The 21,912-nt window shown below is 35.2% G+C and overlaps 1 protein-coding gene and 1 pseudogene across 5 annotated transcripts; one reads left to right on the plus strand and one right to left on the minus strand.

Moving 5' to 3' along the window:
* On the plus strand, nucleotides 1,822-10,136 carry LOC109829083. Of its 5 annotated transcripts, none has more exons than XM_020396161.1 (9): nucleotides 1,822-2,432; nucleotides 2,526-2,600; nucleotides 7,478-7,543; nucleotides 7,622-7,693; nucleotides 7,803-7,904; nucleotides 7,997-8,179; nucleotides 8,324-8,392; nucleotides 8,518-8,580; nucleotides 8,721-10,136. In XM_020396161.1, exons 1-9 carry the CDS (start codon nucleotides 2,303-2,305, stop codon nucleotides 9,812-9,814), a joined length of 1,854 nt encoding a protein of 617 aa, XP_020251750.1. In that variant the 5' UTR covers nucleotides 1,822-2,302; the 3' UTR covers nucleotides 9,815-10,136. The 5 variants fall into 5 exon arrangements, with proteins under 5 accessions (XP_020251750.1, XP_020251751.1, XP_020251752.1 ...); XM_020396162.1 differs by having other exon boundaries at nucleotides 8,327-8,392; XM_020396163.1 differs by lacking the exon at nucleotides 7,997-8,179.
* LOC109839829 lies at nucleotides 9,997-19,327 on the minus strand (annotated as a pseudogene).

Genomic DNA, 21,912 nt, shown 5'->3' on the forward strand with positions numbered 1-21,912 from the left:
TCTTACATTTGTACCGAGATCATGGCAGTTTGAGACACTTCATTGATGTGAAGATATTGGGACGACGAGATGAGATGATAGTTTTGATGGGTCGTTCCTTACTGGAGGGGGATCAGCGTTGGTTATCGAGCATTGGTTTTGGTTTTAGAGCTTCGACATATTTGGGTCATCTTGGTTATAGGTTACCGACTGCTGCGTGTGGAGATTTTGGATCTGGTGGAGCTGCTTCAGATTTTGGGTTGCGTCGGATATTTGGTTGCCTAACATTTGGTCATATCGAGGATGTGAGATTTGATCTGATTGCACATTTGGGATTCAGAGGTTCGTTTGATTATCAGTTAGGAGCTTCTGATTTTGTTCTGAGCAGGTATGTCACATTTGACTCTCGGCAGGTGGAGAGTGTTGATCAGATCATTGGGATATCACAACGGGTGGAGGGTGATACTACTTCACATTGGATGGAGATTACTCCACATACTCTAGATCATACTACATCGTTTGGGATTCTAGCTGAGGTGACACAGTTTGGAGATCATTTGGATTCAGATACAGATGATGAGTTGGTTTTGGATTCGAGTGTAGCTGGTGGACATGTTTTAGATATGGTCATTGGTTTACCGCAGGTGGAGGTGTTTGATTTGTTTCAGTTTGGGGCCATTGGGAGCGCTATCAGTTGCAGATCCGATGGTGATATTGGTAAAGAGTTGCAAACTTTTTTATTTGATTGAGGGCCTTTGGAGGCCGTTTAGGTAAACTACGTGAATGCTTGATTCCTTGTGTAAGAGGATACGTAGGCAGTCATTTATAATGCAGCCGGTTTTGTGAGTTGATACCAACATTTGAAGTTTGTTCGTATTCTCGTTTGGGTTCTCAACTTATTGTGGATTGAGTCTGTTGTCATGGATTTGTTCCACTTCGTACTGGACGCAACAGGTGAGATATTTGGTTGGTATTGGTGTCAGCTCAGTTTTGGGAAAACTTCGCCGAGGTGAAGAATTGTTGGATAGCAGGTTCCTAATATGTTTCCTAATCTGTTTTGGTAACATGATTCCAAATCTGTTTTGGTAACAGGTTATTAGGATTCCTAATCTGTTTTGTTTTTTGTTTAAGAATTCCTAGTATGTTTATGATTTTAGGATTTCTATATATATGGAACAATTGGAAGAGAGAATTGAGAAGAAAATTGGAGATATTTGGAGCACAGAAAAGAGGTATTTTCTGAGCTATTGGTTAGAGTTTTGTTTGGAGAGAATTAGAGATTTATTGGTGAGATTAATTGATGAGTTTGAGTGATTTGTAATCTCAGTTTGTACTCTTCTTCTCTATTAGTGAAAAACTCTATCCCCTTCTTGTCTCGTGGACGTAGGCAACTTGCCGAACCACGTTAAAATTGGTTGTTTGTGTTTGTGGCATTGATTTGGTTCGTTTGGCCTTCTCTCGACGTTCATTTGATTTGGTCTCTCGAAACACGTTGGTTTGGTTGTTTGACTTCCGCAGTGCTCAACACGAATAGCAAAGAGTCGTGTTCCATAATTGACTCTATTTTGTTAGCATAACTTAAAGTTTTTTCAACACATTCCCTAACAATTTTTATATAAAGCTTCATCAATCCCACCTTCACATTAAGCTAACTATGCTCACCAAACATGATAACCATATCTTTTATGCTTTTGTAAGATACATATCCATTCCTATTGGGTTCATATCACATAAATTGGGCCCGACCCACTTAAACCTAATTGCATACCTTTAATCACCACTAACTTATAAAAGGAAAGAAAAGACTAGGTTGGTGCACCCCTAATGATGTCCACATGACAGAAACAAGCTCGCCTACACACTTGTGGAACAAAAAGATTTGCAACAAACTCATCTTTTTTTCGTTTTTTCAAATTGTAGCATACAAAAACGGACAAGAACTTTTCTAGCCTATAGGGCATCTCATATTGGACGGGTAGAAGCGGGGTACATATGGTTTGGTTGGTGACGACAAGGTGCGCTCCCAACCGATTATATCTCCCCTTGGTTCTGCATCTTCCAAGTTTATGTATAGTTTGTAAATACTCTTTAGTTTTTGGTTTATATATACATGAATAGGGCTTTGCGTCCTGTTTTTTTCTTCAAAAAAAAATGGACAAGAACCTTGTTTGAGACTCAAATATGTGTATTTGGGGTCAAGTCCGACGGCCATATAGAGAAGCTTGAGCTCTTACATAACAAGAGCCTCTCATACTTTTGAAAGAGAGAGCAAGATATAGAGAGTTATAAAGAGAGGGAGAGGGAGGGAGCTAAGGCAAAAGATATGAAAGCAAAGCAAAGCTTCGGCCAAACATATACTCAGAGATTAGGCTTGGTTGCTCTATTCGGATGTATCATTGTTCCCGTTATTTTTATTGCTCTGATCAAGTCGAATTCTCTCCAATTTTCCATTCGTAAGTATTTTTGTCTCTCTTTTTGTTTTTTGTTTTTTTTTGGGAAATTTTTCTTATCATTCTTTAGAGTGTTGATAGATGTTTTGTTTGTAGTGAGTTTGCAGCTTTCTATTAGAACATATGGGAGCTTGTCAACCATGGAGGAAGATGAAGTCTCGACACGAAGAGGTTCATTTTCCCGATAATTTCTAGTTATTCTTTATCTGATTTAACTCAATACGTTAATTATTCTTTTGAAGTTTGAAGAGCTTTTTTTTTATCTCTATTTTTTTGTGTTTGCAATCTTCAAGTAGGTGGTTAAGGGTGTAATTTAACTAACTGCATGCATATTTAATCATTGACGGGATAAATTTTCTAGTATTGAATGATGGCATCTGTATATGGTTGCATTTCTCCTTAAAAGGAAAAAAAGGTATAGGAATGCTAAATGGTTGCAAACAATTTCTAGTAAGAAAGGGATCCGTAAGAAAGCTGCATGATAAGTATATAAATATATGTGTGTGCCATATCTTTGACCTTTAATTAAGAACATACGCACAATAGTATTTTTAGGCATATGCTTTTCTAGGGATTCGGATCCTCTCCACTACAAAAAAAATAGTGGAGGGACCACTACTTTATCACAGCCATTGATTATCTAGTTGATGGTTATGATTTTTTCTTTTAGTGCAAATTAGAAATGAGTGCAATACACGTGGGTATGATAAGTGTTAGATTTAGATTGTATCATAACCGTCTACTAAATAATCAATGCTTGAGATTAAAAGTAGTGGTCCCTCCACTACTTTTTTGTAGTGGAGAGGATCCAAATCCTTTTCTAGGGGCTTTTATTTTTCTATTATTTACCATTACATGTCACATTTTAACCTCTAACTTCCTCCTCAAGATATATAACATTTGTAGACATACTTGCAGTGACTTTAATTTTTTCTTAAATTATTTACTATTGAATTGAAAAGGTCAATGTGACTTTGCCGAACGGTTAAATCTATTTTGACTCTCAGACTCCTGTACTTTTGTACTCTATATCATATCAAGAATCATTTTGTTTAAAATATTAAACTATTAGATTATTGATTAACAAGTAAAAGCCTAAGGGGTATGCTAAAAAAGGAACATTATAATTTATTTTCATTCTCACAAAGTGGTCCATTTGAAGTATTCTTATTCTTATGTCTGTTCTTGGTCCCTTCTTATATATGATGTTGATCTACCACCACAAAATAGAAAATGGAGAAGAATTTTGTTTCTTTTGAAAACGTGGGATAGGCAAGGCAAAGAAGTGTGGTTATGCTTCTTTCACTCATCATTTTCTACTTGAAAGTATTAGGACCAATTTTGTTTTCCCATTGGAGGCTACCTAAGTAAGAGATAAGTTCTGATTTTAAAACCTTTTTTTTTGGGAAAGTATTTTGAGAAGTAACTTAAACATTTTATTTGTTTGATAAATAATTTGATTTAAAAAATATAATATTCATTTCCACCACACACATATCATAGAAAAGGAGCTCATTTCACAAGGTTAGTTTTTGTCATTAGTTGCAATAATAACATAGTATACACATATTATTTTAATTGAGGAGGGGCACAGTAATACGAGATATAAAAACAAATATTTGAATTATGAAATCTACAAATATTAGAAGGGGCTCTATCATTGGAGTTGGGAACTTAACCTAGTCTTAGACATTAAGTTTTTCTTTTCAAACGTGAAAGAAGTCCCTTATGCATACCATGAATTTTCACATGAAAATATTCCTCCTAAATTTCTCAGTCTCAATCTGACACCAAATATAAATCAGAAGAAAATTAAAAGCAACCTAACAATTAATGGATAGCCTACACAACATCACATGCATGGTATTTGAAAGAAAACTCCGCCCATCCTTTAATGAAGTGAGAAGCTAACTCTCATACCCTTGCAATTAATCAATCCCTCGCTATTGACTTCATCTTAAGCTTATACCAAGTATTCGGCTCCGTACTACAAAGAATGTTATAAGAAAAACTAACTATGTCTAATATATTATCTAAAGGGTAAATTGCGGATAACTTTCTCATCTATATGCCTTGTGCAATAGTGTTTATCATCCCTCAATTCATGTGGAAGACTTAACCTTTGTGTAATTTATCTTTCTCAAAATATCAGTTCCAAGAATGATAAGTGCTAATAAATGAATCGAGAGGTGTAAGTTTAACAAAAAATGTATCTGTATAGATGAAGAGAATTAACAACTGAGCCTTATCCAACTATGGACTCCAATCTTAATAAGAGCTGTAGTCATGGTTACATTGTCATTTTCCATAGTTGCTCTTACTTGTTTTGGGGTATCAAGCTTTTTGGAATTTTATTTGGGACTTTTTTGTAATTGGAGTTGCAACTTAAACCTCGTTTATATATATAAAAAAAACTAAAACTATGATGATATAAAAATCTGTGTAATTTGTTGTATTTATGACACTTCTATAACTGTAATTACGACTATATTTATTAGTTACAATGAAACTAAACGTAGCAAGTGATTCGCAATGTCTCAGTTGCAGGTAAGTATAGTCAAAAAATGTTGTTTACACAAGCTTCTCATAGCATTCAAGGAATCAACCTAAAGATCAACCTCTCAAGGAGAAGAAGATTCCTACATCATCTCTAGAAAGTAGGTATTGAAGACTTTTTTCGTCAAAAAGTTAAGGGAGACTAATCAGAGTTAGCTTCTTTAAAATGATGCGACAAGTTAGCTTGAGAGACTGATGAGAGTCAATACCTCCTTTAACTAAAGTACAAGTCATTCAACCCCATAACAAACAGAACTCTTTAGTGCTTAGTTTATTAACTTTGGACTATCTGAGATTTACCTCCAAGATTTTTTGTATACTATGCAGGGACACTAATGCTAGTTATAAACATTTGTATGGTGTCAGAATAAGATCTTAATACTTCACATACTAGAAGTTTAGGAGATCCAAGGAATCATGCAGGGACTTCAATTATGAGTCACATTTCAAACTTTATTTAACTAGTCATTGTATGATGTACTTAGATGCAAAAGCAAAAGTTTAATCAAAATTAAAGGACTTTTTCCTCTAGCCTAATTAATGTTAGTTTTGGCCCTTCATTGATAAATGTTTCAATTGACTTATTTGCCTATTGTACATATATGCATGGTTCTTAGATCCTAAAAACATGTGTTGCACATGAACTCTGAATTCTTATAGACTCGTTTAATTTAAAATTTAAGTTAAAAATATTCTGCAAGATGAGAACTAAAATTTTGAAAATGAAAACAATAGATGGAGTAGATTCATGCTACTTTGAAATTGATCTTTTGTTTGCCCAAGTCACTTCCTTATTGTAACCTTAAGTCAACCCAAATTTAATGTGATTTGGTCAAATGCAAGGTGAAGTGTCTAAAGCAAATTCCAAATCTCACTGGTGAAGCTTCTGAACTAATAAAGAAACCAGCCATCCAATGAGGAGCAAGACTTTCACTTGTACAACAAAGACCATAACATTATTGTATAACCAATAACATAACAACATTATATCATATATATCACGAATAAGAACAAAGAATTTCAACTCTAGCACAGTGCATAAAACACGTGCATCAAATTAAACCTAAGCCAGTACAGCACATGATCCAGTCTAATATTATTTCTAGGACTAATTGCATATACACCCTTATAATAATGGGGTTTTGCTAGCAGTTTTAACCCCATTGTATCAAAATAGAGTTATTTCCCTATTGCATGCGTCCGTCACATTTATGTCAAGTAACGGTTCCCTCATATTTCAGCTTGTACATTTACTCTTATAGTTGTTGAACATACATCCTCTATAGTGCATGGGTACAAATAAGGAAGAGACAGCTCTGTTTGGATATTAGAGGTCTAAATTCATACAAAAATGCAAGATCCGCTTCCGGATGTTTACATTTCCTCTGGTTCTTACTCTCTTCCAGTTCTTTTGGATTGTTCATGTAAATATTTACCTTAAACCTTTTTATATAATATATATCATGAATAGGGTCCCTCACTCTGTTTATAATCTTCAAAAAAAAGAATTCATATAAAAATTTCTAGAAATACTAAGCGGGTAATTCTAAAGATACTCTTCAGATCTCATGCTGTGAATTAGATCTTTAATATTTCGAAATTAATCCCTCAAATCATTGAAAATCCTATCAAGTACCTCAAATCTTAAGCTATTTTTGAATCAGTCCCTCAAAAACATTAAAATTACAATTAGGTCCCCCATTTCTTAAGTTGTTTTCAAGTTGGTCCTTCTAATCAAGAGGAGAACTAGCGATTGGAGGGATTAACAAGTAAAATCTATTGTTGTGAACTATCGTGTTGCCCAATTCTCAAAAGTTGTTTCAAATTAGTCCCTCTAATTGCTATTCATATTCTTTATTGAAGGGACAAATTTGGAAATAACTGAAGAATTAAGGGACCTAATAGCAATTTTATGATTTGAGGGATTAATTTCAAAATACCTTAAGATTTGATTTCAATTATTTATTTGAGGGACTAATTTAGAATATGAAAGATTTAAGGGATTAATATCGAAAATACCTAGTCTTATATAGGCAAGCAGTTGCCTCTCAAACGGGCGCACAGAAAGAGAGAGAGAGAGAGAGAGGAAATGAGGGCAGAGAAGCTTGGATGTTTTGCATTGGTTGGATGCTTGATAGTCCCTTTAGTGCTTGTTGTATCTGTGATCAGACCAGCCTTCAGTCCTACCTCTCTTCTTTGTGAGTTATTAATGGTTTTGAATTTCAGCACTTTACACTAATTTCAAATCCGAAAATGATGTTTTTTTTTAAAAAAGGTTTTTTTAATTGGTGGTGTTGAATTTCATTGTTACTAAAAAAAGCACCTTTTGAAGTTTTCATGTTACAAGACCATATAATTCATCTTACTCATTCATATTAACCTTTTCAATGCAAATATGTCTAGAGTATTGCTTATTATGTTTATTTATTTCTATTGAGATGTATCTAGCTATAATAGCTGATAAAAAAACTCTCACGCTCCCAATATTGCAGGTGCCAATTCAACAACTCAATCTCTTCAATTGAGGGTTGTGCAAGAGAGGAATGATTCAATTATTGGTAATTTCATAATGCATTTACTCTTATTTATAGAAAATTAGTAGAAGTACGTACTAACCCGTGATTATTATTTTGCAGGCATCGATAACGAATTGATAAAATTAGCCCTTCCTTCAAATGAACAGCCTAATGTAAACAAATCAAATGCAGGTTTGTGCAAAACATACACAGCCACAAACTAATTAATGAGTATGAGAAAAGGTTAAATTGAATTTAATTTAAAAAGTCTCACTCTACTTCTCTGTGGTATTTGATGCAGAAGTTGTCATTAATAAGATGCCACTTGATCAAAATAAAAAGCAAGATGTAAATAGGTTGATTGTTGATATTGAGATGACAAATCAACCTCTTGCTATCGAGAGTAAGTATTTTTTTTAATCTAATTTTTAGACTTATTATGATTTAATTTTCTAATATGCTAGCAATTAACTCATTATATGCAAAATTTTGTAGATAATAAAGAGGCAGAAGTGGCTAATATCTCAAACGATGAGAAACAAGAGCAAATCTATTCAGTTAGCTCCTTTAATTCTAGCGATGTACATAGCATAGAAAATGAGAAAATAGAAGTGGCTTCCAACGTGAATAAAACTCAAGATTTGAAAGAAAATCAGGATGAAAACAAGATAATAGTAGGTGAGTGTATTATATAATATACATAATATACTTATAAGCATTCATCCCAGTAAGGGAGATTCGACGCATTCGATTTTATATAGCATTACGATATTGATTAACACCTTTATTTTATTTTATTTTATTTTATTTTTTCTTTTTTAGCAGGTAATAAACAGGAGGATATGACCATTGACTCAAGTGAGCGGCCAGAGCAAAATCACGCAATTGAAGGTTGGCGCCTATATATTGAATAGAATATGAGTTCTAATAATATATTTTGTTAATAATGAATTTATCTTGGTGCATATATACTTTCGGCTAATTTTCTTCCACTACCACTTCGGGTAACAATGCAGTCCAAGAGAGCAAACTAGTGTGTGACTTCTCACAACCAAGATCGGACACATGCTCTCTCCTTGGTGACATCAGAATCCTCCCCAAAACCTCAAACATCATCTTAGTATCCATCGGACACATGCTCTCTCCTTGGTGACATCAGAATCCTCCCCAAAACCTCAAACATCATCTTAGTATCCCTGCCACCATCACAAAATTCAAGGTGACATCAGAATCCTCCCCAAAACCTCAAACATCATCTTAGTATCCCTGCCACCATCACAAAATTCAACGGTCAGGATTCGACCGTACGCCCGAAAATGGGAGCGACCAGTCATGCAAAATATCAAAGAAGTCTCGATATCTCCACCGCCCGATCCCGATCAAGCCCCCTCTTGCTCAGTGAAGCACACCGTGCCGGCAGTCATATTCTCCACGGGAGGATTCCTTGGAAACTTCTTCCATGACTTCACTGATGTAATAGTCCCCTTATTCACAACTTCCCGCCACTTCCAAGGGGAGGTCCAGTTCCTGGTGACCGACTTCAATTCCGATTGGATCGCCAGGTACCGGCCCATACTCGGCCAGCTTTCCAAATACGAAGTAATCGACATGGACCGGGAGGCCTCAGTCCACTGCTTTTCGAAGGCCCAACTAGGCCTGCTAAGCCACAAGGTGCTCGGAATCGATCCGTCCTTGACCCCAAATAATTATTCCATGCTCGACTTCAAGCAATTCTTGAGATCTTCCTTCTCTCTGAACAGAGAGTCTACGAAAGTGATGCCGAAAAATTCGAAGAGGAAGCCGAGGCTACTAATGATACTACGGAAAGGGTCGCGATCGCTGATGAATGCGAAAGAAATTGTGTCGATGGCCCGATCCACAGGCTTTAAGGTTGTCACTGCTGGGCCCGAAGAAACGAGAGACCTTGCTAAATTCGCGAAAATTGTGAACTCCTGTGATGTGATGATGGGAGTGCATGGAGCTGGGCTGGGCAATATGGTCTTTTTGCCGACGAATGCGAGCTTGATTCAGATAATTCCTTGGGGTGGGCTTAAATGGGCTTGCTGGCATGATTTCGGCCAGCCCGCGTTCGGTATGGGCCTTAATTATGTGGAGTATGAGATAAAAGAGGAGGAGAGTTCTCTGATAGAGGAGTATCCAAGGGATCATGCAGTGTTTAAAGATCCTTTGTCAATTCACAGACAAGGCTGGAATCAGCTGTGGTCTATATTTCTTAATAAGCAGAAGGTTAAGCTTGACGTGGGTAGATTTAGGGGTGTTTTGTTGGAAATCTATAGGTCCCTTAAAAATTAAACCAGGGATTACAGCAAAAAAAAAAAAAAAAAATCTTCATTTCACATGATTATGCGGATCTTTTTGTAAAGAAAGCGTGAATCACGAATAATATATTATCGCATAGAAGGAAATTGGAAGAAAGTCTTTGCTACATCATACGTGGCCTCAATAATGTACATGATATATATCAGAAAGAAAGATTTATTTCAATTAAATTGGAAGAATATAATAATCATACACACAGCAGTTCCTCTTATGTTACATCTCGAAAAACAATGATTATGACCTCTCATTATGTTAATACACAGTACAAGAAATAATCTATGAAAGAGCATTCATATGTATCATGTTCGCACCTTCTGCTGATCAAAGATCACTTCAAGATGCTCCCGGGGACATAAATTCTTTTTTGTATTGTTTTTCCAATCAAATACTTGGAGAGTTTTTCATCTTGAGAAGCTAATTTGAAAGCATCATCCTCAGAAGAAGCTTCATCAACCAAAACCGTCCCTCTTGTCTTACCGTTGATCTGAACAGGCAATACTATGTTTGAATCTTTCAAGTACTCGCTTTTCGCCTGAACCAAATTAGTAGTAGCATGAGATTAAGTCGAATAAAAGTGCAAAGGATGATAGAATTTTCTTTTTTTTCCCCCTTTTTCTTCTTCTATAAACTCTTAGTGGGATTTGGCCAGTATTCACAGGGTAGGACAAAAGGGCAAAACATATACTTATAACAAGTGTATTACTGGAAGAAAAAGGACCATACTCCTCCATTGCGTAGTTAGTAACTGAAGAATAAAATACATAATACAACCTAAACTTTCCCTCAGAAATGAATTAAATATCAACTTTCATTCTCAAATCCACATCTCTAGAATGGAGAATAGATAACTACGAAAAAAAACTTTTCAACAGTTGTTAAGACCCTAAACTGCTACAACAATTTGTGAAATCCTTTCAGGTCCCTCAACTTAGCCTGTTAATACTATTCTTTATGTTTTTTTTTCCGTTGTCTATCCAAAGGTGAGATGGAGGAGAGTTGTATTAGGCAGCTGACAGTTGATGTAAAACTAAGTAGATCCTGAGGAATGTTTGATACGTCACAACACTGTTACATCAAATATCATTTATGCGCAACAATAATTAATCAAGAATAGTTTAAATGTAAGCTTCTAAAAATGAGCAAGGAAGTAGAGATAGGCTTAGGTGAACTTGAATGGAATAACTGAAAAAGGAAATGCTACTTGCCAACATAATTGAGAAGATGGTCCTTTATAAGATAGTAATGGGTTTTTATGGATATTAGTCCCTTAAATCTTTATTATTTTGAAATTATTCCTTCAAATCATTAGTTATTATGTCCCTCAATTTTTAATTTATTGCAAACTTGTTATTAGACCCCACGACCGCAACCCATGCCTCCCCCACCCCACCCCCACCCCCACACACACACAAACAAAAAAGAAACAAAACAAAAATCTCATAAGCTGTTTCATATTTGTACCTCCAACTAAGAGAGTAGCAATCGGAGGGATTAATTTAAAACTTATGAGAATTGGGAGGCCTAATAGCAATTTCAGTGATTGGAGGGACTAATTTTAAAACAAGTTAAAATTTGGGGACCTGATAGCAATTTCAATTATTTGAGGGACTACTTTCAAAATCTTAAAGATTTAACAGATTAATACCCAAAAAAAACACAAAGAACACCCAATGGGTCATGGCTTCATTGTTGTGCTAAGTTATTGTGCTAAGTCAATCAACTGTCACATTCAACAAAACACCCCATTGAAGAATCTGCAAATGAAATTATTAAGCCCATGAAACTGTAGCAGAGATAGAAGGCAAGTTCCTATAAAGTGAAGAAGTAATTGGTCATGGACCCATGGTATTGCATGCCAACAAATCCATGTTGGATATAAAAGATTCCACCAAACGAAAGATAATCATCCAAATTGATTCAATTCTGGAAGAATCCTTCAACATTAGCTATGTGAAAGGTCGCATCCAAGCTTCCAAACAAGGAACAAATATCCTCCAATCCATTAAGTAGATTAATCATAGTTTTGTCCCGTTGTTTAAAAATAGGAAATATGGTCCTTAAATCAAATTATAGATATTGTCATTACAACTTACATTTGGCTGTCACCTATTGACGGCAAACCATGATTTGAGCTTTCACACAACTCACTCTTGTGCCATGTTTCTTTTTCTTTTCAAGTATGTGTGTGTTCTGATATAAAATGCACGCTGCTCGCTGCTAGTTCTTCACTGACAAAACTACAATCTTCCTTGCGATGAAGTATTATTCATAGGTGAACATCAATAATATTATTACTACCTACTTTATCCCATAGTTACCTTCAGTTCACATTGTGAATGAAGGAATCCAGAGAATGGATTAAATTTAAATAACATCAGATAAACTAATAATGAAAACTAAGTAGCAAGACTGCAGTTAAACAAAATCTCCAACCCTTTATTAAAAACTAATAAACAAATGACTGATAAAAAGTTCAAATATTAGGAGAACCAGACAAAAGGACCACATCAAAAGAAATAAATTCTCCCTATAAAAAGAATGATAACAAAAACATACCTCTGGAAAGTTTTCATATGCCAATGATCTCGAATGTCCCAGTCGAAACCAAAGCTCCTCTGCCATGTGAGGAGCATAAGGGGATAGTAGCAAAACAAATTCCTCCATGATTGATTTTGGATGCTTCTTCCACTAAAACTCATGAGAAATTAATGTACAAATTAGGTATCAAATTTTATTGTTACCTCAATGTAACACAATATTTGCATGTAAAACAATTTTGGTCTCCTCTTTATTCCTTTGATCAATAAAATAAAGAAGGATTTTGCAACTTAAAAAAAGAAGTGATGAGCATGAAAGAAGTATTACTGTTACTATATGACATAAGAACAGCAGAAAAGCCTGAAATGTAGGGGAATAAATGGGAAGATTACAAGTGTCTTCAGATACATATAAGAACAGCAGAAAAGCCTGAAATGTAGGGGAATAAATGGGAAGATTACAAGTGTCTTCAGATACATATGATACATCTAATTCAAAAGAGCAAAACTTAATAAACCTATAGAAAAGCGATCTTCTGGTGATTGAAGAGAAGGGGAGGGAGTTTATTCTTGAAGTTAGAAAATGATAATTGGATAACAAAAAGATAATAAAAGGAGCTCAGAATTTCGTGAACATAATGTTCTTAGTCACAGATGCTTCAAATGAAAACATAATGGAAATCTACGTACAATAATAAAAGTATAAAGATAAACTTCTCATTAGTTGAAGTTTAAAAAATAATAAACATGTCATTTAATCCATTCAGATGAAGTTAAGATCAGTTATAAACACGAATAAGATAATAGAGTGAATCGATAAAAGAATCAAAACTAAATAAGTACCCCTCAATCCTTATCCTATCCTTTCAAATCTAGTTAATGAAATTAAACAATTCATAACAAATTAAAAAAAGATAGGAAAAAAAATATGCTTGTTTAAAAGTCGCGGTTATTCCTCTACTATAGTAACAACACTTTCCAAAATCTCCTTCAACTAGAGTTTCCTCTTCTCAAATGGCGATTGTTATTTACGCCTCATTTGGTATGCGGGAATGAGTAGGAATAAAATGACAATTCCCACTTTTCATTCCTTCATACCAAATATGACCTCATTTTGGAAGCTAGAATGCTCATTCCCACTTCCCCTCTCATTCCCACTTAAGCATTCCACTTAAACAGGAATCAATAATATACAAAACTCTAAAATGTCCATTTCCACTTTATTCTCTTAATTGCACCCAAACGTGAGAATGGAAATGAACATTCCATTTCCATATTAATTCCATTACATTCCTTTCTTCATTCCATTCTAACTTCATTCGATTCCAACATACCAAATGAGGCATTAGGGTTAAGATGACTAGAACCATAACCCGATGAGGCATTAGGGTTAAGATGACTGGAACCATAACCCTAAATCACAATCACCATTTGAGAAGAGAAAGTTCTAACAAGATTTTGGGGAAAGTATTGTTGTTGTAATTACAGTAGAAAAACACTGCAACTTTTAAACAAATCTCTTTCTTTTATTTTCCTTTTTTTGTTTTTTCTAAATTTAATGTCAATATCTGATCCAGAGACTCAGATTTTTCATGAATAAGATATAGGTGCCCATAACGTGAGTAATTGTCTATGAATGATAAAAAATATTGTTGACCATTCCAGGATTCCGTAGGGAATGGCCCACAAATATCCATATGTATCAATTCTACGACATCCGAAGATCTGTTGGCACCTAATCTTTTCACTTTGGTCTGTTTTCCTTTGATACATTCAACACATACGTCGAAGTCCGAAAAATCAAGGGAATCCAAAATGCCTTCTAAATTTAATGTCAATATCTGATCTGTTTAATTTTATTAATTAGATGGGAAGGGATACGATAAGTATTCAAGTGATGTTTATTTAGTTACAATTTTTTTTAATTTATTCACACTATTATCTTCTTTTGTGTTTCTAACCAATCTTAAATTCATCTGAATGGATTTAACATGCATATTTATTATTTTATAACTTTAACGATGTTGTAATGTAATAGGAACCACATGTAGCAAACTGCTTCCAACTGTAGGCGTATAAAAATGCCTATAGGTTCCTACACACAGCTCGGGATGAAATGCAGACGATAAGCGTCATCATCCAAGTCAGGAAGGATTATCTGGCTCCGTGAAATCTAACGAATATACAAAGTGAGTCATTAGAGTGTACAAGTCACCGGAATGACGAAATACGCAATACAAGTTCGGAGAAGTCAGAAAGTGTCGTACACCTCAAAGTGGACCGCAAAATGAAGAGGCATTTAGACCATGCTACGATTTGAATCTGAAAAAATTCAAAACATAAAAGTTGTAGGTCTCTTCGTCATCTTTCTAACACATCTTGAATCACCTCATTCCGAGGTCGGATGAGTGAGTTAAGACCACTATAGTAACTCCGGGACGCTCAAATCCGACCCGCTCTACAGTCCGACCCGCGCTACAGTTCCGACCCGCGCAAAGAAGTAAAGTTTTGCCTATGCTGCGATTTGAATCTGAAAAATCTCAAAACATAAAAGTTGTAGGTCTCTTCGTCAGCTTTCCAACTCATCTTGAATCAGCTTAATCGAAGGTCGTACGAAAGAGTTAAGGACAAAATACCGAAGATTCTAGACGGCTTTAAAAATAGTAATAGCATCTGCTTTAAAGCCTGTTTTATAAAGTGGCTTTATAAAAAGTAGATTCTAGACGGCTCCCCGAGGCTCAATCTAGAATTTTTATCTACTTAGGAAGCTGAGCTTTTTCCTTTAAGGTCTGATATATTTTGGTCAAAGATTTCGGCCCAAATCTCATCAAGATCTTGTGCGTCGGGTAATGGAGTATCTTCTTCCATGGATGAAGTATGACTATGAGTCTCACTTGTGTCAAAAACTTCAAAGAATTGTCTTTTGAAATGTTCTAAACACTTTTGCTTAATTTCTGATTCAGAGCTTTGAGGATATTTTCGTCGCATCATTTTAGCAACTTTCATCATTGGATTATTCTTTTTAATTTCTTGAGTCATAAGAGACTCTAGAACAGAAGTATTTTTCTGTATAATTTCTTCAAGTTGTTTCACCTTAGTATCAAGGTACATTCAGTTCCACCATCTGTAGTAATATTTTCTTCTCAGAACGGGCATATGAGAAGGGGTCCAGTTGCAAATAATAGACCAATTCCAGATCCATGGGATCTCAACTTCAGCAAAGAAGTGTATTAAACACATGCCATCTATAATTTCGTCCATTCGTGCAAGAATAGGATGTGAATCTACCCAAGAAGAGTATAACTTCATTAAAGGTTCTAGAATAATACCAATTTTAATACCATATATTTCCCACCATTTATAGAACCAAGTAGGAACGTCCTTTTGAAGAGCTTCAGGACAAATTTTTATAAACCAAGTGTGCTTCTGTTTGGGATTCTGATATAAGAATATCTCATTAAAGGCCTGTTTATAGTCCCGATAATTGAAGTTATAAACTTCTTTTGTATTTTGAACTCTGACAAGTGGCAGCTCCTGATTAGGATTTAGTGCCAAATTTCTAGGAAGTATAACTTTCTGAATAATACATTTACTGAAGCTTGGAGGGACATTATGATTATCTGTTATCCAAAAATACGTAATTTTCATGCCCTTTTGCATCAATAGAGTCTTCATCCATGCTCTTGGTTTTAAAGATAAAGTTGGATAATATGTATCCTGCAGATATCTCTGCCTTAATTTTTCTGGATCATTCATCAAGGGAACATCCTCTTGTTCTAGATACAAAATAATATCAGACTGAGGTTTTTTAACTCATTCTGTCTCTTGCTTTACTATAGAAGTAATGGGTTCGGGAGTTTGTTTCTGTGTAATAAGATCATTTATGCCTTTATAAAAGACTTGAGATGGATGCGAAGAATTTTGTTTTTTTGAAATAGTACGCCATAAACTGGGCTGAGGTGGAGTATAACTCCTTTCAGAACTAGTTTGGCCTATAAGGCCTGAACTGGAAGTTGGGCTTAAGCCTCCTCTTTCTGTTTACTTTCTGTTTATCTTTCTGTTTACTTTCTGTTTATCTTTTTGTTTCGCACAAGATCCTGACAGATATCTCTGCCTTAATTTTTCTGGATCATTCATCAAGGGAACATCCTCTTGTTCTAGATACAGAACAATATCAGACTGAGGTTTTTCAACCCATTCTGTCTCTTGCTTTACTATAGAAGTAAATGGTTCAGGAGTTTGTTCCTGTGTAATAAGATCATTTATGCCTTTATAAAAGGCTTGAGATGGATGCGAAGAATTATGTTTTTTCGAAATAGTACGCCATGAACTGGACTGAGGTGGAGTATAACTCCTTTCAGAACTAGTTTGGCCTATAAGGCCTGAACTGGAAGTTGGGCTTGGGTTGAAAAACATAATGTAAACAGAAGGAGGGATTATCCTTTTGTCTTCAATTTTTGACTAATATATCAGTCTGGGATATATGTATATATATTTATCCTTTTGTCTTTAATTTTTGACTAATATATCAATCTGGGATATTTGTATATATATATATCCTTTTGTCTTCAATTTTTGACTAATATATCAGTCTGGGATATATGTATATATATTTATCCTTTTGTCTTTAATTTTTGACTAATATATCAATCTGGGATATTTGTATATATATATATCCTTTTGTCTTCAATTTTTGACTAATATATCAGTCTGGGATATATGTATATATATTTATCCTTTTGTCTTTAATTTTTGACTAATATATCAATCTGGGATATTTGTATATATATATATCCTTTTGTCTTCAATTTTTGACTAATATATCAGTCTGGGATATATGTATATATATTTATCCTTTTGTCTTTAATTTTTGACTAATATATCAATCTGGGATATTTGTATATATATATATCCTTTTGTCTTCAATTTTTGACTAATATATCAGTCTGGGATATATGTATCTTTGCAGGTTAATGAAAGCAGTATCCGCCATAAATCCCAAGGATCATCAGCACCATGGAAGAGTAATCTTCTGCTAAATAAAGATATCTAAATATGAAGTATTTAATTACCATTGAAACTACCACAACAAGAGAATTATATATGATCAGTCAAATGTAAATTTCTAGAAACTATATAGAGTAATTCCAAATAAACCTTCCTAAAACATAATCTGCTACCCATATTGGAATGACCTCTCCAGTAGCTGGATTCTTAGCAACCACTAAATACTCCAGTTTTTTTTTTTCTTTTTGAAGATCAGTTCTCTCAAGCTCACTTTTTCTTGCTGCAACTTCCCTATATTCCTCTACCTGCATTCATTATAATCTACTTTATAATCTGACCAACGTTAAACGGCGCCGAGGCAAAATACAACAGAATCAAATAAACATACTTCCTTCTGTTGGCCATCGGATACAATTGATGACAGCAAGTAATGCTCAGGAGCCACAACAAGATATCTGAAGAAAAGAGCAAGAAAATAATGTCGATGAACATACAATGTGATTGAAAAGTAAAGAACTATTTAATCCTCTAAAAAATGAAGAAAATTTGCATTTTATATACGTTTCACCAAAGATAGTGTCTGGTCTGGTTGTGTAAACAGAGAGCTTTACGCCTTCTTCATGTCCGAGCAAATCAACTACAGAAAACTCAAGTTCAGCGCCTTCAGACCGGCCAATCCAGTTTCGTTGCATTTCTTTAATACTTTCTGGCCAGTCAAGACCGTCCAAATCTCCAAGAAGACGATCAGCATAAGCGGTTATCTTTAACATCCACTGACGCATTGGCTGCTTCAACAAAGACGATTATAATTGTTTAAATGCATAATCTATGAAAAAGAAAAAAAAATCATGGAACCATTAAACTATACGTGCCTTTCTTATAACAGGATGACCCCCGCGTTCGCTAACACCATTCACTACCTCCTCATTAGCCAAAACAGTACTAAGAGCAGGGCACCAATTAACAGGCACTTCAGCCTGATTATTAGAATTAAGAACAACCAACCTATTATAATTTAGATGTAATAGTGAAGAAGAGTAATCATAGCTTACAAAACATGCATAAAGATAATTAAACATTCTATTGGTAAATACTCACCTGGTATGCAAGTCCTTTCTTCAGTAGCGGAAGAAATATCCACTGTGTCCACTTATAATAGTGTGGTTCAGTGGTCGATATATCACGATCCCAATTATACGAGAAACCTAGTGGTTTAAGCTGAAAAGAAAAGTTATCAAGCATATAGAGTATTACAAATATGCTGAAGATAATCAATAAGCAAATACTGAGGCTAACATAGCATGACAATAGAGACAGACAGCAGCTCAACAAAAGAAATGAGTGCCAACAGGAGTCTTTGTGAGACCAAAAAAATTCAACATGGTTATATTGCTAAAGCACCACTTAAAATAAGACAAATGAACATATTAGCATGGTTTCAGTCTTGTTGTTATCTAATAATTACTGTAACAGCATTGCCAATTCGCATTGCAGAAAGTTCAGATGTCATGACTAAACTATCCAGTGATAAGGCTTTTGCACATAATCTTTTGTCAATACTTCTCAGTTGCATTGTCCAAATGCCAAAAATAGAAATGGATATATGAAATATTTTGTTTGAAAATGTTTGAAAATTTTAAAAGGTGTTGAGGATCTCTTGAGAGGCAATTGCATTCTTATATAAGAAGGATACATAATCATAAGAATCTCAAGTTTATTTCCATCATTTGAATAATAATGTATATGTGACCATAGAAATATCCTTCACGTGATCAAGAATCACAAATGAGCTTTGAAATACCTGAAATCGGAACCGTCCAATATTTCAAGCTGTTGTAACCTTTGGATGAGTCCCTGTCTGCACGCAAGGTGTTACACAACAAGGGGAAAAGCTAACAGCATAAATGTGTTGTAAAAGTAGTAAAGAAACCTCGATAGCATAAAAACATTGAAGCCCCTCATTCGTTTAAATCTTGATAGAATGTCGGTGGCGGTATATCCAAGAGGATGGCCTACATGCAATCCAGCTCCACAGCATAATTCATATGATACAGCCTTTCTTAGGCAAAGATTGTCAATACAATGAATGCAACAGGCCCTAGTCACCTAAATCAAATTTCTTTAACAATTCCAATTCTCAACAACTGGCTATATAGAAGAAAACATAAGGTTAGTACCTTTTAATTAAGAAATCTGTCATTTCTTTTTAATATAAAGAAATAAAAGTCTGTCATTTCTCACAATTCTAGCTACCAAAATACCAAATTCAAAAATTCTTTCACGAAGATCAAGATTCTGGTCAAATTGAAGCTCATTTTTCAGTTCGAATATGATACAGATCTAAATAAATGCTTAAATCAAATGCACGATAATTCCTTTTTTTTTGCGTTATGCTCAAATGGGTACACATTTCCTAAATGAGAATTATGAGAGGCAATTCTCAACCAAGAGACCTTTCTATTCCCTCAATTTTGAATCACTTACATCCTTACAAAATTTCACGTTTGCCCAAATGGGTGCTCATTTTTACAGAATACCAAATCCAAATAACCAAAATCAACTCAATACTCATACTTTCTTAAATCTACTTAACAAAGTCCAGCCAACGAATCAATTTCTGATCAAATGGGTACTCTTTTTTGAACTAAAACTAGTGCTCAAATTACCCAAACTCGACGTTGTTCACAAATTTAAGTTTCTATCAAATCGGTACTCATTTTTCGAGCAAAGAAATACTCATACTTTCCTATTTAATAAAGCTCCTACGTCTAACAATTCAAGTCACCAAGCTCAAATTTTGATCAAATGGGTAATGCTCATTCTTCGAACTAAAACTAGTACTCCAAAATTCCAAAGAGATTATACCTTGGATAAGGGAACATATCAAGAATGTAGCACTTGGGCTTGGAGGTGTCCACATCCTCCGGTGTCCGAAACGTCTTGTTCACCTCCCAGTGCTGCTGCCACTTGGGCTCTATCTCATCGAACGGATAAGCTCTCCTCTGCTGCTGCTTGTTGTCACTGGCGGAGCACCGGACTCGAGCCGGAAGTCTCCTTGAAGGGTGGAGAAGGGGACGGCGGTGACCGGAACTGAAAGGGGGACAACTTTTCAAAAGAGACCCATTTGAACATTTAATTGCAAAAAAAGACCTGTTTCCAAGATATTTTTAAAAATCAACCTAGTTTCAGCGCTGTTGCTGAAACCAGGTCGGTTTCTGTGAAAAAAATTTTGAAACTTCACGGGAGTTCAACTCCCGTGAAGTTTTTTAAGAAATTAAACTTCACGGGAGTTCAACTCCCGTGAAGTTTAATTTCTTAAAAAACTTCACGGGAGTTGAACTCCCGTGAAGTTTAGATTGTAAATTTTTCCCCTTGTTATTCTTTGCTCTCATGTGAATCATCTCTGATACTTGTCCCCTCTCCCCATCTGAGATTTCTGCAAGTTTCTCATCTGGGCACCCCTAAGATTCAACCTTTTGAAGTGGGTTTCTCTCAAAATTGAATCTTGCTTCTTGATTTTACATGGGTTCATCGTTCTAGCCCGATTTGGGATCTAGCTTGGGTAAAAATCATTGTTCGGCATTGTCAGCCTCTAGCTTGGGCGAAATGGTGCAGGAGGCTTCCCAGAGTTGCTTTGTCAGCCTCTAGCTTGGGCGAAATGGTGCAGGAGGCTTCCCAGAGTTGCTGCGATGAGGAGGATGAGGAACTTCTATATGGAGATCACATTTCACTTTGAGAGCTCGGTGATCCCAAAATGGATTCCAAAATGGGAAAGGAAAGAATAACAAGTACCAGAGATGAGAGACTTTATTATTTTGATATATTTATGCGGAGCTTCAATTCCCCTCTAAACAATAATTCCTCCTTTGTTTTCTCTTATCTTATGCTTTTCTTCCTTACAGCCACCATCCCTTTGTTCCTTCTAATCTACAAGTCTCTCCCTTTGAAGCCTCTCCCTTTGAAGCCTCTCCCTTTATGGGCAAGTGAGGTTAGATTACTCTCAATCTTGTTCTGGCAAGAATTCTTGTATTTTTTGGTGTATTCAGTGAAGAATTGTAGGCTTATTTCTTTCTGGGTCATGGAGATTTCGATCAAAATGAGTTCCAAGAGGAAGTGTGCTTCTAGAATTCAGAATGTGGAATCAATGGAGATGTCGGTACTATGTTTCGGGAGTTCAACCAATATTTCGTGAAGAATTGTAGGCTTATTTCTTTATTCAACCAATATAGCTTCACGGGAGTTGAACTCCCGTGAAGTTTTAGCAGTTTGTTAAAAATCTGCTAAACTTCACGGGAGTTCAACTCCCGTGAAGTTTCGAAAAAATATTTTCAAAAACTGACCTGGTTTCAACGACAATGCTGAAACCATGTCAGTTTTTAAAAATAACTTCAAAACGGGTCGTTTTTTACAAATAAAAGTTCAAAGAGGTCTCTTTTGAAAATTTGTCCACCGAAAGGGAGAAGGAGGTGGGTGTTTAGAATCTTGACCCCAAGATTAGTTTATTTTGATGATAACAAATATTATATG

The sequence above is a fragment of the Asparagus officinalis genome, chromosome 1 (genome assembly GCF_001876935.1).
Source record: "Asparagus officinalis chromosome 1, Aspof.V1, whole genome shotgun sequence".
NCBI classification, from domain to species: Eukaryota; Viridiplantae; Streptophyta; class Magnoliopsida; order Asparagales; family Asparagaceae; genus Asparagus; species Asparagus officinalis.